The 19,043-nt window shown below is 34.6% G+C and overlaps 3 protein-coding genes across 3 annotated transcripts; 1 reads left to right on the top strand and 2 right to left on the bottom strand.

Moving 5' to 3' along the window:
* LOC111881346 (uncharacterized) lies at positions 1-521 on the top strand. The gene is made up of 2 exons (XM_023877766.3): positions 1-160; positions 240-521. Exons 1-2 carry the CDS (start codon positions 97-99, stop codon positions 398-400), a joined length of 225 nt encoding a protein of 74 aa, XP_023733534.1. The 5' UTR covers positions 1-96; the 3' UTR covers positions 401-521.
* Positions 522-1,850: 1,329 nt separating this feature from the next.
* LOC111881255 (beta-glucosidase 42) lies at positions 1,851-5,262 on the bottom strand. The gene is made up of 13 exons (XM_023877705.3): positions 5,020-5,262; positions 4,583-4,649; positions 4,434-4,492; positions 4,268-4,343; positions 4,106-4,180; positions 3,945-4,032; positions 3,634-3,859; positions 3,431-3,546; positions 3,148-3,359; positions 3,035-3,066; positions 2,626-2,728; positions 2,372-2,480; positions 1,851-2,295 (listed from the first exon to the last, which is right to left on the bottom strand). The coding sequence occupies exons 1-13, from the start codon at positions 5,143-5,145 to the stop codon at positions 2,100-2,102; spliced, it is 1,485 nt and encodes a 494-aa protein (XP_023733473.1). The 5' UTR covers positions 5,146-5,262; the 3' UTR covers positions 1,851-2,099.
* Positions 5,263-12,081: 6,819 nt separating this feature from the next.
* LOC111881432 (splicing factor U2AF-associated protein 2) lies at positions 12,082-15,385 on the bottom strand. The gene is made up of 14 exons (XM_023877852.3): positions 15,242-15,385; positions 14,863-14,962; positions 14,515-14,628; positions 14,240-14,436; positions 13,937-14,164; positions 13,757-13,849; positions 13,620-13,658; positions 13,425-13,514; positions 13,229-13,331; positions 13,064-13,144; positions 12,885-12,961; positions 12,703-12,783; positions 12,507-12,598; positions 12,082-12,421 (listed from the first exon to the last, which is right to left on the bottom strand). Exons 2-14 carry the CDS (start codon positions 14,939-14,941, stop codon positions 12,298-12,300), a joined length of 1,398 nt encoding a protein of 465 aa, XP_023733620.2. The 5' UTR covers positions 14,942-14,962; positions 15,242-15,385; the 3' UTR covers positions 12,082-12,297.
* Positions 15,386-19,043: the final 3,658 nt, after the last annotated feature.

Here is a 19,043-nt window from a genome sequence, read left to right as displayed (position 1 = left end):
ATTTCATACCCAAATTTTCCGAGAAAAGGAAAACACGAATGAAGTGTAGACTGTAGTATAGGTCATCACTCTTCCAAATTTAGTAACGCGATCACAATGTGGAAGGAGAAGAGCCCAGGAGTCAAGATTCTCTGGATATGGACGATCGGCACCGCCGCCGGTAACTAATATCTCCGCCCTACCTTCTTATTTCCCCTTCCACATAACTCCCATCTGAATAACTCTCTCATTGTTTCCAGTGCTTGTCGCAAACGTTGCTACAAGTAGAGTAAGAGACATGAACAAGTTGCTCGATTCCCAGGAAGAATCTTCTTCTCCTCATGATATTGCTAATCCACAAACAACCGACTCCATCATAACAGATAAGGTCAACGATTCAAGCCTAGACCAAGAAAATTGAAAACTTGTGATTTTGTAATTTTATCTGTTGAAGAATTTTGCATCTTGAAACTTGAATTTTGTCTTGGATTATATGCCTGGACCTTTTTTCTTTTTATACATTCATAATGATGTTGTGCGATCGTCTTTGCGTTTATCGAGTTTTTTGGTTGCATATTGAATATATATGTATGCCCGTTAAGTGTTTGATGAAATGTCCAAGACATATGAATCTCTCTATATGATATATTTCTTGGTATGGTGCTTGTTGCAATTTCCCAGGAAGAATCTCCCTTTCCATATGAGTCAGTTTAATCTGTTTTGAGATTTTTGCATCCTGGAATCATGGAATGTCAACAGCTTAAATCTTTCCCGTAAACTTGACATGTATGAATCCTTTGTTGTGTTGATGCATGTTAGGTGTTTAGTGAAATGTCTAAGAGACTCCATATTTGATTCTCGAGAATAAATTTTCTAGTTGAGGATCAAAAAGAGTAGACGATTGAAAGTAACACAACCTGAGAAACGAAACAAAACCCAACTGCAAAAATGACTCAAATCATCGTCTCAGCACTTTACAATAGTCGTGGGTATTAGGTAAATAAAATAGTCGTGCTCTTTTCATTTTCTCGTACCTTAAATGTGTGTCTTGTGTTGCTTGTCGTTTGGTTCTCCCTAACACTAGGATCCAAAGTGGGTAGACATGTGTGCTTGCTAGAGGCTGCAAATGTAACAGATTGGATGACAAGTCAAAATCTTGATGGGTCGGGTTAGCCTATCTATGCATTTTTGTCTTTGGTTTTTTATTTAACAATAGTTTTGTAGTATTAATTATGGCTATGTAAAGTATATTATTACAATAATGTGGGAAGACATTATTTAATAATGTAAATGTTAGTGATACTAGTAATAATTTACATGTATTTAAGTATTTAACGATCTGATAGTGTTAGTGCGCATGAAATAGTATCCAAAATAAGGCTAGCTTTCATCTTTCATCTCACTGTCACATAATGTTGTCTTCCTGTTGAGGCCGACATGCCACATCAGCACCCCGCAAACTTCATTGCTACCACAACCGATGACCTAGGATGAAATCATGTGGACCATGGAAGCAAAATAATAATAATAATAAAACAAACCTATAAAGAAGCAATTTTGCAAATTAATCCTTTATTAGGTCTCTTCAAACATGTAATATATGTAAATGATAAGCAATGAAGTTTGTAGATACTTCAGAATATGTTAGTTTTACATGGGAAAAAAATTAAGGTTAAATATTTACTTATGTAACGAAATTACAAATCTTACATGTTGCATAAACTAAACATGTTACGTGACAACATAACAATCCCTGTGTTCCTGTGCCTTTATATTCCCTTTCTCATTATATTGGTCGTACGTGCGAAATCTGTGTACTTGTTTATTTTAGGATGCCAAAAATAAATAACAAACTATTGAACTATTTGAAATGTTCAAAAACACAATTATTTTTTATTTTTATTAAAGTATCATCATAAGGGAAATTGTTAAGAAAATATCCTTATTTTAATGGTTTGTTGCCCGTTTATGACATTACTAACCATTACAATATATATTTGGATCCATAAACATTAACACATTGTACATAAACACCATATTTTGGCAATGTTTATATCCAAAAACTGGATAAAAATTAATACCTTAAATTAATATCCAAATTGAAACATTAAAAGTTTGCATCAATCTTCTTTGCCATTTTTCCCATCTTCAGCTTTAAAAAACCTCATGAACCAATAAGCCGATGACTTGAGATGACGTGTAAGACCGTTTTTATAGTCAACATAAATCAAACCAAACCTCTTTGTATATCCTTGTGGCCACTCAAAATTATCCACCAATGACCATGCAAAATACCCCCTCACATCAACTCCATCCCTAAATCATAATTTCATTAATAAATAAATCACATATTTAACGTATTTTTATAAAAATTAATAATAATAAGACTGACTTGATAGCAAGAGAAACAGCTGCAAGATAGGACTTAAAGTATGTAACTCTCAATTTGTCATCTAGCATTTCATGTAGAGGAGATGCATCATTGTCTTCATCATCCATGCCTGTTTGTTACCATGGTTTCATAAAGGGTTTTTCAAGTAACACGTTCCCAAAAATAAACATATTTTTAAATATATATATATATATATATATATATATATATATATATATATATATATATATATATATATTACAGAAGAAATATACCGTTTTCGGTAATATATATTGGTGGATTATTGTACTTTTGAGCTATGTACTTAAGAACTTTCCGGAGACCCCATGGAACAACATACAGCCATGATGATGCTGCCTGTGACAAATTAGAAGATTTAACAAAACCACCAAGATTTTATTGGTGTGGATGAGAAGGGCGTTTTCGTCTTTTTGCACATACAAGAAATATCAAGAACTAGTATCCTATTCCATGTCCCGTCTTTTTGGGGTAGGACAAAAGGTTAGACTTTTTGTCCCATTGTCTAATGCACTTCTAACTTAGTAAATCTTTCTATGAGAAGGGCATTTTCGTCTTTTTGCATATGTAAAAAACCAAGAACCAGTCAATGTCTCTTGACAATAGGGACTTAAGTAGATATTAGATATGAATATACTGGAGTACCTTTTCACCAATTACACCATTTTCCCATTCAGCTGATAAGACAAAAAAAGATTATGTAAGAAAACATTTATGTATCTATATATGTTTACTAAGCAATGTAAGTGTAATAATACCTGTTAGTCTCATCTCTTGTGCTCTAAAATAATGGTTTTCTTTTTCATTTGTTTTATGCGACACAAATCTTGATGTATAATGATTCAACCCAACAAAATCCAATGAATTTTTTAACAAATCTTTATCTTTCTCAGAAAATACAGGAAGCAACTCTCCAACCCTCTCTTGCATTGATTTAGGATATTCTCCAAAAAATATCGGATCCAAGTACCTAAAAATCACAAATTCACTTTTCTTTTTTCTTTTTTTTTTAAATAGTAAAAGTTTTTAATTAAATATTACCATCCAAGCTGAAATTCAACACGCCTTTTTGCAGCAGTTATGTCTTCTTCCTTATCTGTTAAGGGCTCAGCCCATTCACAATCCACAACCAATCCTATTTCGCCACCTTGCAGGGCCTATTGTATAAAAAAAATGTCACAAACATAATAAAAAAAGATTAGTAATCATGTAGAATAAAGATTAGAAACATTTAAAATAATTACCTGAAATTTAGTTCTGTATATTGAAACAGCTTGTGCATGGGCTAAAAGCTGGTGGTGAGCAGCCAAATAAGGTTCAGCTGAAAAACGTTCACTTCTTCCAGGGGCAAATATGCCAGTAAAATATCCATTTATTGCTGTTTGAAGTGGTTCATTGATTGTTATCCATTTTTTCACTCTATCACCAAAATTTTCAAAACAAGTTTCTGCATAGATTGCGAAATACTTTCTGCATTTTTGGCAATGATAGTTATGATATAAAGTTATAAAACAATAATCAAGATTTAGGGTAAGGAGAAAAGATGAAACCTTACACTATTGAGTCACTTAACCACCCTCCTATTGACTCATCAAGATGCAATGGGAGATCCCAGTGGTATAGTGTTACACATGGCTCAATTCCTATTGCAAGTTACTTGTACGTTGTAAGAGCATATCCTCAAAAAAAATGGAAAATGGAAAATTTAATGCATACCCTTTTCGAGAAGGTAGTTTATAAGATTGTTGTAATACTTGATCCCTTCTTTGTTGACTTGTGTTCCTAATCCATCTGTAAACAAAGATTAATTCATTTTGAATGGATCTAATATGGTTTAATTAAAGGTATCTTGATAATAGAAATAGTTACAGTGGATACCTGGATAGATACGTGACCATGATATGGAAAAACGATAAGCACTGAATCCCATTTTGGCAATTAGGTCAACGTCTTCCTGTATTTGGTCAATGTAAATGTGATAAGCTTAATGGACACAACACAAAAGCAATGAATTGATTAACTATATCTTGTACACAAAGAAAACCTTGTAACGATGATATTGATCTGTTGCTATATCTCCATTTTTTCCATCTTTTATTTTGCCTGGTGATCAAGAGAAAAGAAAAGTGATGTGAAAGTTTCTTATAGTTGTCTTACTGGAGCATCAAAGGTGAATTTAAAAATTCTGCAAACCTTGTGTGTGTGAAAAAGTATCCCAAATAGAAGGACCCCTGCCTCCCTGATTGGCAGCTCCTTCGACCTGCAACAAGGCAGTAAACAAGAGAACATGTTAAGATACTATATAATTATAAACTAACTTTTAGGGCATCATGATGCATCCAAGTAAACAAGCAACCAATTTTATGAAGCTTTTATCAGTTGATATAACCATTAGGTTACGATTTCAAATACACATCAAGGCATCTGTTGGAATCAAAGTTTATCAGTTTGAAACAATTCCACATTTCAGCATTATTCATAAATTAAGGTAAATTTCGAAATCTGTAATGGCGATCTATGGATCAAGTTTCTGATTGCAAAAATCCAAGAGCATTGAAATGAAAGAAGTGTATGGAAGTGTGAAATGAAAAGTATACAAGAAGCTACATGAATAGAAAGGGGAAAACCACCTGATAAGCCGAAGTAGCGACGCCAAAGAGGAATTTGGAGGGGAAATCAGCAAGAGAGAGTTGCTGCTTGGTTGAAATCATGGAGTTCCATTCTTCCTCGACCAATCTCTTTCTCTCCTCCTCCATTGTTGAGCTTGACTGTCTCAAATGGCAAACCACAGCAAGAGCACCACCAAATCACTGAAAACAGAAATCTCGCTGATGAAACTCTGTTGACTTATTATACTCCCTGCCACACCAAATAAATTCAAAGAGTGTGATTTAACAAAAAAAAATGTTTTAAAAAGACAAAATTGCAAAAATGTCCCTGCGGTATGCAAAATTTTAAGGTTTTAGTTCAAACCATGAGTTTTTTGGATCCATGGTCCTTTTGGAGTGGTTTCTATGTGGTTTTGGTCCCTGGACTTAACTCCCGTAAAGTTGGATCAGTTAAGCCCCCTCACGTGCCTCACACGTGAGGGTAATTTCGTCATTTCATATATTAAGGACCATTTTTGCATAAACGTTTTATGGATTAATTGACATTTACCCCTCATTTACTTTCCCCAACACTCGTCAACTCCCCAACTCCCTCCTTCTTGCTTCTGCTCCATTGAACCTGCAAAAAACCCTCGTTGCTAATCCAAAAAAGATAATCGACACTACACATACAAGGGCATACGTTTAATACGAAATGGTGTTCGTAATGTGGCATATCATACCAAAACACGAAGTTGTTGATGTATCAACTGTATATGGTAAGTTGCTCTGTTTTCTTTAACTTTTACACTTTGCATTTTCTTATTGATTTAGAACAAAAAAATGCAAAATTTTGACTTTATTAATATATACAATTTTGATTTTTAGCTAGTGCACCCACATGGTTTAGTATTAAGCTTCATTACGGTGGGAAATTTACTAAGTTACTTGATATAAAGTACATCGGAGGTGAAGTGTGTTATGTTGATTATGTGGACATTGATGAGTTTTCTGTGCATGAACTTGATGTCATAATGCTTGACCTAGGTTACCCAGACCCACGGATTTTGAATTCGTTGATGAATCCCCAGTTATATACTACCATTTTAGGATACCCAATGGTGACTTTCAATTTGGTCTTAGAGCTTTAGGGAATGATCAGGATGTGATCAACCTTTCTAAATACATTGCACATAACAAGCTGATTGAGGTGTACACAGAGCATGGAAAGACAAATTTACTGACTTACTTCATGTCACCAAATGCAAAGGGTAAAGTTGTCATTGAGGAATTACCAGAAAATGATGATCAAGGGGTTGAAGTTGAGGGTCAAGTTCATGTAGATTCTCCAATGAAAAATGTGAACCATGGTAATGGTGAGCCTATTGGTGAGTTCATGTCTCTGATTCTTTTTGGGAGTAAGAATGATAGTTTCTCACCAGAGTATAGAAGGGGTAAGGTTGGGAATTCCAATATAGGTGAAAGTTCTTGTAGCAAGAGGCTTAATTTAGATTATATTGATGAGGGTGTTTACATTTCAAAGGAAAAGAATGATGATCAGGATGGTTGAACTGATGTTCAGGAGGCAGCAACTTGTGTTCTTATTAATGAGATGGATGGTGTTAGGGAGGCTACAACTGTTGTTCAAGAGGCATCAACTGTTGATGAAGGATGCTACAACACTCCCCATGTTAATAATGTTGATGAACAATTGAATGGGTTATTTGATAACCTTATGGAAAATTTGATTGGGGTGATGATGATAATGCAGAGTATGAAGGGGATGGAGAATCTGAAGAGGGTAATCAAGAGTATGAAGAGGATGATGAATCTCAAGAAAGTGATCCAACTTTTGAAGAGTATGATGAGTCTGAAAATAGTGATCCAGGGTATGAAGAAAATGAGAGACAAATAGAAGATGAAGATCATGTGGATGACATAATGGATGTTGACAACAATATACAGGATGTGGATGTGGACATGGGAGACTTCACTCTCAATGTTGAAAGTGATGTGGAAGGTTCTTGTATAAATGTTGTTCATGGGCATGAACCTGAAGATATGGAAGTGATCAACAATGTGGAATTTGAATCTTTGGATGAAGGATCTGACCAAGACAGAGAGGGAAGAGCTCTTATCAAGAATTTGAGAAAATAAAAAAGGTGTAGTCTTGGGGCAGTACATAAACAATCATTTTCAGTTGGAGATAAATTTAATAGTAAAAAAGAATTAAAGGAGGCAATTGATCTGCATGCTCTGGAATCAATAAGGAATCTTTTTTTTTTTAAATGATAATGTAAGGCTTAGGGCACAGTGTAGAGGAGTTGTACCTGTCACCAATAAAGGCCAAGTGGGTAGTCAAGTTACAACTTCAAAAAGAAAGGGTAAAGAATTAAAGACACAAAAAGTAACATGTGGTTGGTACATTCATGCATCTAGGTCAAATCCTGAATCCGACTGGTTTATAAGGACCTTAAACCAAACTCACACATGTTTGCAAACAAGGAAACTCAGGGCTTGTACTGCTTCTTTAATCAGCAAAAAAATCTTTGATCAAGTTGAGGCGAATCCAGATTTACCTTTGAGAGCCATACAAGATCACTTTCAAAAGACCTACCAAGTGGGTGTTGCTATGGACAAGGTGTTCAGGGCAAAGGATAAGGTAAGAAAGCATATAACTGGGGACTACACAAAGCAGTATGAACTGTTGAGGGACTATGTTCTTGAACTTCAAGCCACCAACCCAGACACCACAGTGAAAATAGATGTATGTTCTGAGCCTAACCCTGATTCCCCAACCATGCAGTTTAGAAGAATTTATGTGTGTTTGGTTCCACTAAAAAAAGGGTTCAAGGCATGCCTTAGGGACTTATTAGGTTTTGATGGTGCCTTCATGAAAGGACCATTCCCTGGGCAGGTCCTTTCAGCAGTTGGTCTTGATTCCAATAATGGAATTTACCCATTAGCATATGGGATTGTTGAGTCTGAAAACACATAAATCTGGAAATGGTTTTTAGATAACCTTGGGGATGACTTGGACCTTGGAAGAAACTCAAATTTTACTTTCATAAGTGACAGGCAAAAGGTAAAGCTAAAAGTGGTTTTTATACATTTGGTCATTTAAAGTGTGGTTTTAAATTAATTCTAATGATTGACAATTGATTCTTGCAGGGTTTACATACTGCAGTTGAGCAATTGTTTCCCAATGTTGAGCATAGATATTGTATCAGACATATTCGTGACAATATGAGGAAAAGATGGAGGCAAACAGAGTACAGGGACCAATTATGGAGGTGTGCATCAGCTACCACCATTCCTAAGTTTGAACATTTGATGAAGGAGTTTAGTCAGTATGATAAGGAGGCATGTGAATGGTTGAAGCAAATTCCTCCTAAACATTGGGCAAGGAGTCATTTTTCAGGTAAATCTATATATTCCAATTTGGTCCTTATGTCTTTCACTTAGTGAACTGTTTTACTTGTATGTGAATTGTATTAAATGTTTTTTAATGGTAATGTACACACGGGAAGAGCAGTTTCTGATGTGTTGATATCAAACATGTGTGAAGTGTTTAATGGGAAGATAGAGAAACGAAGGGATAAACCTGTCATTGGATGTTTAGAATACATAAGGGAGTATCTAATAAAGAGGATATGCAATGTCATGAAGGAAATGAAAAAGGCTAAAGGTCCACTAACACCCACATCAACAGACATCCTAGCTGCAAGAAAAACAGTTGCTTCACAATACATTGCTAGGTGGAATGGGGGAGACAAGTATCAACTATCAAGTCACAGGAGCTTTGCAGGATCAACATGTGGTTGATGTTAGGAATAAAACATGCACTTGCAGAAAATGGGAATTATTTGGAATTCCATGCAGACATGCAACTACAACTCTAAATGAGATGAGTAAAGACCCAGAGGCTGAGCTTGACATTTACAAATGGGTTCAGAAGGTGTATTTTCTAGAGACATGGAAAAAGGCTTATTCTTTTAAGGTGGAGCCAATTAAGGGTAGATCTATGTGGCCCAAAAGTGAATGTCCCACAAAGCTAATCCCTCCTCCACATCGCACTCAGGTGGGAAGGCCTAAGAAAAAGAGAAGACAAGTGAGGGTGAAAGTTTAAGCAAAAAGCGGAAGGCAAGTCAAGGTGATGGAGTGAATGCTACACAAGAAGGAGGTTCCTAAAAACCAACAAATGATAGAGTGCAGAAGCTATCAAGGAAGCATATCAGTGTTACTTGTAGCAAAAAATGCAAGAACAAGGGACACAACTCTAGGACCTGTAAAGGGCAAGGTGGGAATTAGTCCAAGAAGTAATGTGTCATGCATGCATGGGGTTTTCTGTGATTTTGGTTGGTTATGAAAGCTTGGTTGTTATGTTTACAATATTTTGTTGAAAACTTTTGGTTGGTTGTTATGAAAACTTGGTTGTTATCTTAGGTATGGTAATATGTCCCTTTTGGTAATGTTTAGAATCTTTGATTGTTATGTTTAGAAATTTTGGTTGTTATATTACAAATCTTAATGAAATGTGCATTTTGTTTATGTACAATTGGTTCCAATATATACATTTTGGTAATACATTCATACCATTTCTATTCATATGTTAATTCTTATATATTCATACCATTTTGGTAAAACATTCATTACACTTGCATCATAAAATTGTACATATATCATTATCATCATAAGTCACTACAAACATGATCACATAAAATTACAACAAAATGACCAAAACACCCTTCAGAGTATACCCCTACACAAACCAAATACAGAAGAATACAATCACAAAGAAAAACCAACTTCCAAACATGTACATTTTCAGCTTCAAATTGTCATCCTTCAATGCTTTGACATTTGCCACCAACATGTTGTTCCTGCATATCAGTCCATTGCATTGATCCTGTAGCATGTTCATACTTCTAACCAACTCATTGCACCGTTCCTGCACTGAATTCAAATTTCTTAGCAGACCAGGTATGTTGGCTTTAGCCCTAGCACACATTGGGGGATCAAGCCACCCAATAAACCCACAAACGGGATCATTCATAGGGCATGCAAAAAATCTCCTTCCTGGATTCAGAGGGGTCCAAGACGTTTTCACCACAACAACTTTTCCACAAAAACATAGCACCATTTTTATTGTAGCAGAGTTCAAGAAGAAGAAGGGTAGAAGAAAAGAGACGTTGGGGAACGTTGGGGAAGAAGATCACAGGAAGTGGGGGTATTTAAAAGGAATTAATCCAAAAAACGTTTATGCAAAAATGGTCCCTAATATATGAAATGACGAAATTACCCTCACGTGTGAGGCACGTGAGGGGGCTTAACAGATCCAACTTAACGGGAGTTAGGTCCAGGGACCAAAACCACATAGAAACCACTCCAAAAGGACCATGGATCCAAAAAACTCGTGGTTTTGACTAAAACCCCAAAATTTTGCATACCACAAGGACCATTTTGGCAATTTTGTCTTTTAAAAACTGTTTTTTAGTTAATTTGAATGGTTTCGATTTGGTATATATATGGTAGTGGATAGAGACATGGTTCAAGTCTTCGAGTTGTGTACATTTTGAATAACTTGATCGATTGAACTATTTAATTATTTTTTGGAAATAAACTATTTTTTTAATAGACTAAGTGAAATCTAACTATACAAATCCAATAAACCGGTTCAAGCGGTTTTTTAATGGTCGTTCTATAACACCGACTCAACACGGGTTTTTGAAGAAACCGTCCACTTCAATCTGTTCTAGAATATAACATTAAACTGGTCGTTGTTGAACCTCTCTCGTTTCCACTTCTTGATTCAAATCGGTTTTTAAAACAAAGTAATTTTTTTTTCTTAAATAAGGACACACCAATAAAGTATTAAACGAATCCTGCTTCTATTGATTTTTTATTATTAGAATCCTAATTAGCTTGTAATATTATATTGATTTTTTATTATTAGAATCCTAATTAGCTTGTAATATTATAATATTGTTCCTTTGTTTTTTAAATTTCAAACATATTGATATAATATGGATATAGTCGATCAATAACAAAGTTACAGTTGATATCTCCTTGTTGAATTCATCCAATAATATGGACTGATTGAACAACGTTTGGGTCCCGAATTCAAAATCCTACATGAAGTTCCGATTGCCATCAATCCAAACATATTTATCAACCAAAATTCATTATCAGCATTGATAGCTATTTCTAATGTTGATTCGATAACAAAGTTAGGGTCAATTGAACTCGTTTTTTTAGAGTTATAGATCACTAACGCATAGTTTCTAAGTTTTAGTAAAGAAAAGAAATGAAAGTAAGGAAAGAAAAAAATGAATAGTAAATTGTTTTTTGTGTTTCCAAATTAAAGAGAAGTAAAAGATAAAATTAAAAAATTTGTTCATTTTCTCTCCAAATCCTTCAAAATTTCAAGGAAATTTAGGAAAGAAAGCTTCCCTTCCATTTCATTCCATTTATTTACTTAATGAAACTCGTTGACACAAATTTCTTTTAATTTCTTCCCATTTCCATCTATTTCCCTTTTTTCTGTCGTGTCGAGTGTCGAGTGCACTGAGCCCTCATCTCCGGCGAAGGAAAGAAGAATCGAAGAAGAGAGGAGGGTAAGGTTATCGAGTGAGGAAGAAGAAAAAGACCCGGCATGCCACCGCCAAGTTGCCCTTCCGAGTTCGGCTCGCCGAACCCAATCCGTAAAGCCTTATAAGGATATGCATGCTTGAAGTTTAAAAAAAATATAAACATAATTATGAAAGCTTACAAAAAGAGAAACAAAATTCTCCTTTAAATCTATATAAAATTAGTCCAAATTCAAATCAAATTTTAAAAACCATTAGTCCGACAAAAATTCAACTAAAACTATTATACTCTTTCTATGTACAATTCACGTCCCTTAAAACTTGAATAAATTTATAAACAAACCATAACTATCATGCATAAAAATTATAAGACCGCATAAAATAACATGTTATAACATAACATAGACTCATTCTCGATCTCCCATTTATGGTAAAAGACATAAATACCCTCACCATCCTCGTCATTAAAAAATAACCCTAAAAAGTTTGTCTAGTCGAGTCGAGGGCAATCTCATGTAACAAGCACAACCTTAAAGTTACAGCATCAAAATCAATCACAAGAGTAACTAAACAATAATCCTAAAACACGTAAACAGTATTATTCAACTACATAACATAACACAACACAACACACTCGAAAGAAATTGAAGATTCTGTAGCTATTAAGTAGTAGACTTGTGTCTTGTGTATCATAATCTATATGTGCATTGATGCTTCAGAAGTTGTTAATTCATTCAGCCTCAAGTTCAGCCCCAAATTTCTCCAATTGTTGTGCATCATGATCCAAATCCCTAACCAAAGCATGGTTCACCAATCCATCATCCTCACTAGCATGCACTTGCCTACCTCCAAACCTAAACCAAACCAAAATAATCAAACACTTTCACTAATCACACTCTTTAAACATTCATTATTTATTTAAAAAAATACAAAATTTACCATCTTCCATTCATCAACTCAATACACTTTCGTGCATCTTGCCTGTCCTTAAATCTTACCAAAACTACCCCTTGAGGATGATTTTCACAAACCTACAAAAACAACCATAATAATTTGCATAAGAGTAATAAAGTACATTGCTTGTGTTAGTAACAGGAATAAACATTAAAAAAGAGAATTAAAAAGTCAATGCTACCTTGACTGATTCAACTGCACCAAGCTTTGCACATTCCTCTTGAACATCTGCTGCTAATTCAACATTTAAATTCTCATCAGCCTGCCATTAAGAAACAAATTTAAGGTTATTATGTAAATTCATGGATTTTTTTTATTATTTTAATACTACCGTTAATATCATGCCAGATTTTACTAAATTACCCTCATTTCTGCTGGAGAGAACATGTATCGGAGAATAACTGTAGCTGGAATTAGTAATTTTGAATCATCACGCCCACCTAAATCATAAAAAGAAATATGATATGTTTATGAATTATGATCATAACACAATATCTATCAAAAAATATTAAAAATATAGGATTATGATAATAAACACATACCCCACCCAAGCATCTTGTGTTCCACCTTCTGAAGCTTCTTCTTTTTTCTCTTGTCCACTTGTTTTGCTATGAATTTTTCACCTTTATGAAACAATTTAAGTGAATTATTACAAAAATGAATACCCTTTTATTAATATAATAATAATAATAATAATAATAAATTACCTTTCTGTTCAAATTTAGCTGGTGTGACTGACATGACAACCTTGTCACCAGGTCGTAAAGGAGATCCATCAAGAATTTGCAAGGCCAAAGCAACTGAAGGTTCCTGAGTAAAACACAGTATACATATTAATGTCATATTAATATAAAGAAATAATAATAATAATAATATGGTTATGAATGAAAAAAATAATAATACCTTCATATATGAAACAAGAGCATCACCCTTTTTCTTTCCAGTTTCTTTGTTGACATAAATCTTCACACGAGGTTTCTTTGTTTCAGGATCCTATAATATTCCAGAGAAGATAATTAAGAGATTGAATGTGAATAGTTTCATAAAATAGTAAAATGAAAACAAAAATAGTATATTACAATAGTAAAAGTTCCAAACCTCCTTTATAATCCCACACTTGGAAAACACCTCCACAACCTGAACCAAATTTAGATTAAAATTGAATACATAACCAGATTATAAAGGTCAACCTTATAAAACAAACTAGAGTCAACATCAAATCTATACAAATTTACCTCATCAAAGGTAACATCATCTGGCAACCCTGTAACATAAACATGTGTATTAACCTTCAACTCAAACCAGCTGTCTGGAGGTTGATTGGCTTCCTGAGATACACCACAAGAAAGATTTTTAAAGATGAAGCAATCAGATAGACCAGTTATATAAGCAAACAAACACAGTATTGAATCAACCTTTTTCTCAACAGGTTTCTCAGGCAACTTCCTCTTCCCATTTGCTTCTATCAGTTCATTTGCATTATCTGTATCTTTTTCTGCAATGACATCAGCATTTGCTTTTACAGAAGTGTTGGTATCTTCTTTAACAGGGATACCATCAGCCCCAACTGTAGGAAACAACTCTTCTTCTTGCTGAAATGTCATATGGTCAAGATCATATGGCTCACTTCCAGCAGCCATTTCCTATCATAAGTCGTAACATTCCATGAATAAACAAGAAATCAAGAAATGGTCAAAATTGACAAAAGTCAAACTAACCTGAGGAACCCAGGCTCTAAGCTGTTTGTCCCACTTGTACACTGTCCCATCATCATCAGTGAACTCATTCTGACCATCTGGGGGAGATGAAGGCCTCTCATCATCATCAGCAACTTCATTGTCTGCCTCTGTCTCAGCACTTCTCACCTCATTTTGCCACCTTTCAAACTCGTCATCAATGGAAGCCGATGAGGGCGCTGAAAAATTAACCCTAAATTCAGATTCATCTTCACATATTCAAATGAAGACAACAGATATTGGTACAAATGAGGTACCTTGTTCGGAGTTTTCAGAGATTAGTCCAGGAACTGAGGACAGGGGCTGCCACTCGCTCCTTCCTTCAGCCCATACAAGTGTGTTCCCTGTAATATATCCACTAGAAAAATGTTCTGTGGATGTGAAGAAGATAATCTTAATTAGATGATCGAAAAGCTTCCGTGAGCATCTGAATGTGATATGATTTAGAACTCCATTTGCAAAACAAATGGAGTGCAATAATCCTACAATTTTCAGATTCAAAAAACCCGCCCTTCTGCAAACACGAAGGAGCGTCTAATTTGAAAACAAAATGAACATTTAAAAACAATCATCAACATTAACTATGGCATGAATTCAATACTCACCTCTCAATTCAGACGCAGCATATGGACCTACGTGTTGTTGATCTTCGGATAGTATGAACCACCCAACTTCAGTGCCCATATCAAACTTTTAGTAAATCGCCTGCAACACTTCAAACGAATGATATAAACACATAAAAACACGCATGTTTATATAGAAGAAGCAGAATAGAAATCAGATAAAGAAGGCATAAATTTATTTGTGCACACATACGACAAAACCTATATCAGATTGTTGGGGTTATTTCTTCAATTTTTGACATACCACTCTACATAGAGATCCCGTTTAAATGCATTTAGAGATATTAAAATCAACTAAGCACACTGAGAGGAATTGGTTAAAATTAGGGTTAGTTGCCGGAGATTCCAACCGACGGCATACCTTGTCAATCGACGGGTAAGCCCTCGAAGCTTCTTCGTTTCCTCTTTGATGTATTTCGAAAAAGTTGCTCTTCGGCCCCGTTTAAAACTCCTTCCTTCCAATTTACTCCCTTCAAAAATATTTGTTATTGTTTTCGATGAATAGTATCATATATGGTTTGTTGATCTGTTAAAACTAATTCAAATTTGTTTCAACCCAGCAAAAAAGTGTTTTTATCATATTTCTGGTTTTGGATGGACATTAAAATAACATGTAAAATATTAGAAAATACGGGTTTGGTAATCAAGAAAATGGATTTCTCAAAACAATGTATGTCTTTTTTTTTTTTATGTATTGATAGTTCTTCATTGAGTAAATTACATGAATAGTCCCTATGGTTTGGAGTAATTTGCACGTTTGATCCCTAACTAATTCTTTTAACTCGAAAGGTCCCTACTGTTTGTTTTTGTTACACGTTTGGTCCCTACTATTTATTTTTGTTACACGTTTGATCCCTATCTTACGTAAAAAGACTATTATTTAAATAGAAAAAAATAGTGAGGTAGGTAAGATAAGATGAGGAGGGTGGGATTGGGGGTGTGTTTATTTAAATAAATCAAAAACTCAAGGAAAAAATAGTCTTTTTAGGTAAGACAGGGACCAAGCGTGTAACAAAAACAAACAGTAAGAACATTTCGAGTTAAAAAATAAGTTAGAGACCAAACATGCAAATTACCCTAAACCATAGGGACTATTCGTGTAATTTACTCTTCAGTTTAAGATAATCCTTAAGGAACAAGTATTTGTTTAAGGCACAAAACATAAACAAATAAATCAATTTTTCTGGAGAATATATGGTTCATTAGATTTCATAAGAGAAATCCAAGAAAGTGAAATATAAGTATATATATGTATTCGTTTTATCTGAAAACATGAATAAGATCAATAAAAGTTGCGAAATTTACAGATAGAAAATGATTTATGGAAGAAAAAAACACAAAGTAGCTGAGTTGCACATACATTCAGGGTGTTTCGCTCCAAGTTGCCTATGCAGTTTAGGTTATCAGGATAGCTTGGGCTATGACGCAACTTGGATGTCAACAACTTTTTGTTTTAAGCAACTTAAGTTGTCCCCAAGCAAACTCTACCAACCAGCAGACATCATCTGGCTGGGTCTTGCCGGTATCAACAACGATAAAAAAACTACCAAATGGAAACAGCAACTAACTATGGCTCTTGGTGGGCCCAGACAACGTCCTAGGCGTAGGGGAGATCGGAGCAACAGGTAATGCCTAGACAAAGTTTTGTTGGATTAATGTCTAAGTCCATAACTATAATTGGTAAGACTTGACCCGACCCGGCATGGTCCATTTGGGTTGCATGGCATCATGCACTTGGATAGACTATAATGAGAGAAATAAGACACTTATGGTTATTAATATATTATAAGTTCTAGTATATTAATAATAAGAATAATAAGATTATTTAATTAGTATTGATCAAGAATTAATCTAAGAGTAATTAAGTGATCAAAAGAAGACTAATTAAATATATGGGTTGATTGGGTAAATCATCCATACTTGTATAGTGGGCTAATGCTCCATGGATAATCAAGTTGGGCTAAAACCCATAGGATGGTCCATGGATGCTCCATGGTGTATTTGTACCCATGGATCATGGAAATGAAAGGCCATGTCAATTAGGGTTTACATGGTGTAACCCTAACTATATAAGCATCTTATTCTTGACCAAAATCGGTCACTAGAGAGAGTAATAGAAGGGCTAGCCGATTTCATGAAGTGTAGAATTCTCTCAAGTTATTCCAAGTGTATTTGGTGTTGTGTGAACCATTTGAGGTGTCACACTTGGGGCACTAGGCACTCAAGCTTCATGAAGACTTTCTACATGAAAGAGGTATGTATTCTATCTTGTTATATTCATTATTTTATATGTTAGATTAGGATAATACCTTGGATGTTCTTATTTGCATGTATAATAGAGAAAACATAGATCCAAGGTATTTAGGGTTGCATGTACACTTAGGAGTGTTAGAATGCTCAAAACCCAACAGTGGTATCAAAGCCTAGGCTTGTTTTCTTGTTATACTTGCAAAAGAAGCTGGAAAATCGAGTTTTGATGTTGTCTGCCCAGCAGACTCGCCGAGTCCAAGGCAAAAAGCATCCAACTCGCCGAGTTGGTTGGTGCACTCGACGAGTTGGACCCCCAGACAGCATAAACTCGACTTTTTTGGCTGGAATTGGACTAGGAACATTACCCTAAGATGTTTTTGAACTTATAAACTTGTTTTTTATGTGGTAATGTTCACGCTAATCCAATTTCAAAGATAATTGTCAATAGATTCATGTTTTGTATTAGTTTAAGGTTTAGACTAATTACATGAAAAAGTTTGATTTGAATTATCTTGTTCTTATGAGTTGCTTAGATTAATAGAAAGTTGAGTGAAATAGTTGTTTTCAATCCAAATTAATCTAAGAGGTGATTCGAAAATGTGTTTTTGTAACTTGTCCTCAAGTTATATGAAAAGTCACATTTAAGTTTCATAAAACTCATAAAAGTTGGCAATGGTTACAAAAGATGAAGAATATTGTCATTAAGTTATGGAGGTTCAAGAGTCACTTCATTAATAAATAAATAAATAAAGTGTAACCTTAATTAATTCCATAAGTTATAAAATAAAGAAAAGTAATTCTTTTATTAGTTTAAAGTCTTCCATTACTTGTCCTCAAGTTATGGAACTTGAAGAGTTTTTGGATTAAAACTACTTTAAACACATAAATCATGGAATTAATTAGTTTTGAATAGTTTCAAAACTTGTCTTCAAGTTTTGGAATTTGTAAAGTTTTCTCTTATGAATACTTTAATTCCAAGTTAGCCCTTAGAATTTTAAAAGTTAAAATTCAACCCTTATACTTTATAATATTATAAGTTAATAATATATATATATATATATATATATATATATGTATAAGAGTAAAGTCAGTCTTACCGCTAGTACGCCTCATTCACGAAGTCGGTCTATAAGGTGGGTATAAGGTTGTTGCCTATAAAATGGCAACTTAATGGGTGTCCACTCTCACCCACCGCTTGCTTGACTGGTGGAGGGTCGTTAGCCGAACGGGTTTGACAGGACTAGAATTCTCCCTTCATTAAAAGTATTAATGATAAATACTAAGTAACTAAACTCTTAATAATACCCAATCTTAGTTACTTAGGAAAAATGTGAATAAGGTGCTAATCCATGAAATTACACTTTGCACTTTGTTTAAGTCGGTTAGTGGAGCGTGTGTGGTTAATCGGCACACTAACTCATATCTAACAAGGTAGGTAAAGGGTAAGTTAATGTTTATCATAGTATCGATGGAGCGTGTGTGGTTAACCGGCACATCGATTGAGGGGTAAACACTTAAGGGTACCAAGTAATTTGCATGGTTACTTCACACCTTGTTTTGTGATCCTCGGCATCACAGTCACAAAACCTGAAGGGCACACTCGAGATTGAAACATGCCATTGAACAGTTCAATGAATCTCAAAGATCTAGGAGTTTCAAAACCAATTAAAACCTAATAATACATTTCGTTTATCTTGGTGGAAATTGGTGAATCATCATTCACCTACCTTCAAATATTTTATAGCTTGGATTACGGCATACCTCTTCTAAGTTATAAAATAGTTTGTTGGGTCCTAGCCTTAATATTTCATATTGGGTGTCATATTAAGGACTTAAGATCAACTATCTTGAATATCTCCCAAAAACATGTCTGGTTTAGACATTTATGATCTTCCCAAATCTCTTGAAACAAG

The sequence above is a fragment of the Lactuca sativa genome, chromosome 9 (assembly GCF_002870075.4).
Source record: "Lactuca sativa cultivar Salinas chromosome 9, Lsat_Salinas_v11, whole genome shotgun sequence".
NCBI classification, from domain to species: Eukaryota; Viridiplantae; Streptophyta; class Magnoliopsida; order Asterales; family Asteraceae; genus Lactuca; species Lactuca sativa.
Note: the sequence above shows the minus strand (reverse complement) of the source record. Positions and strands in the feature narration are given on the sequence as shown.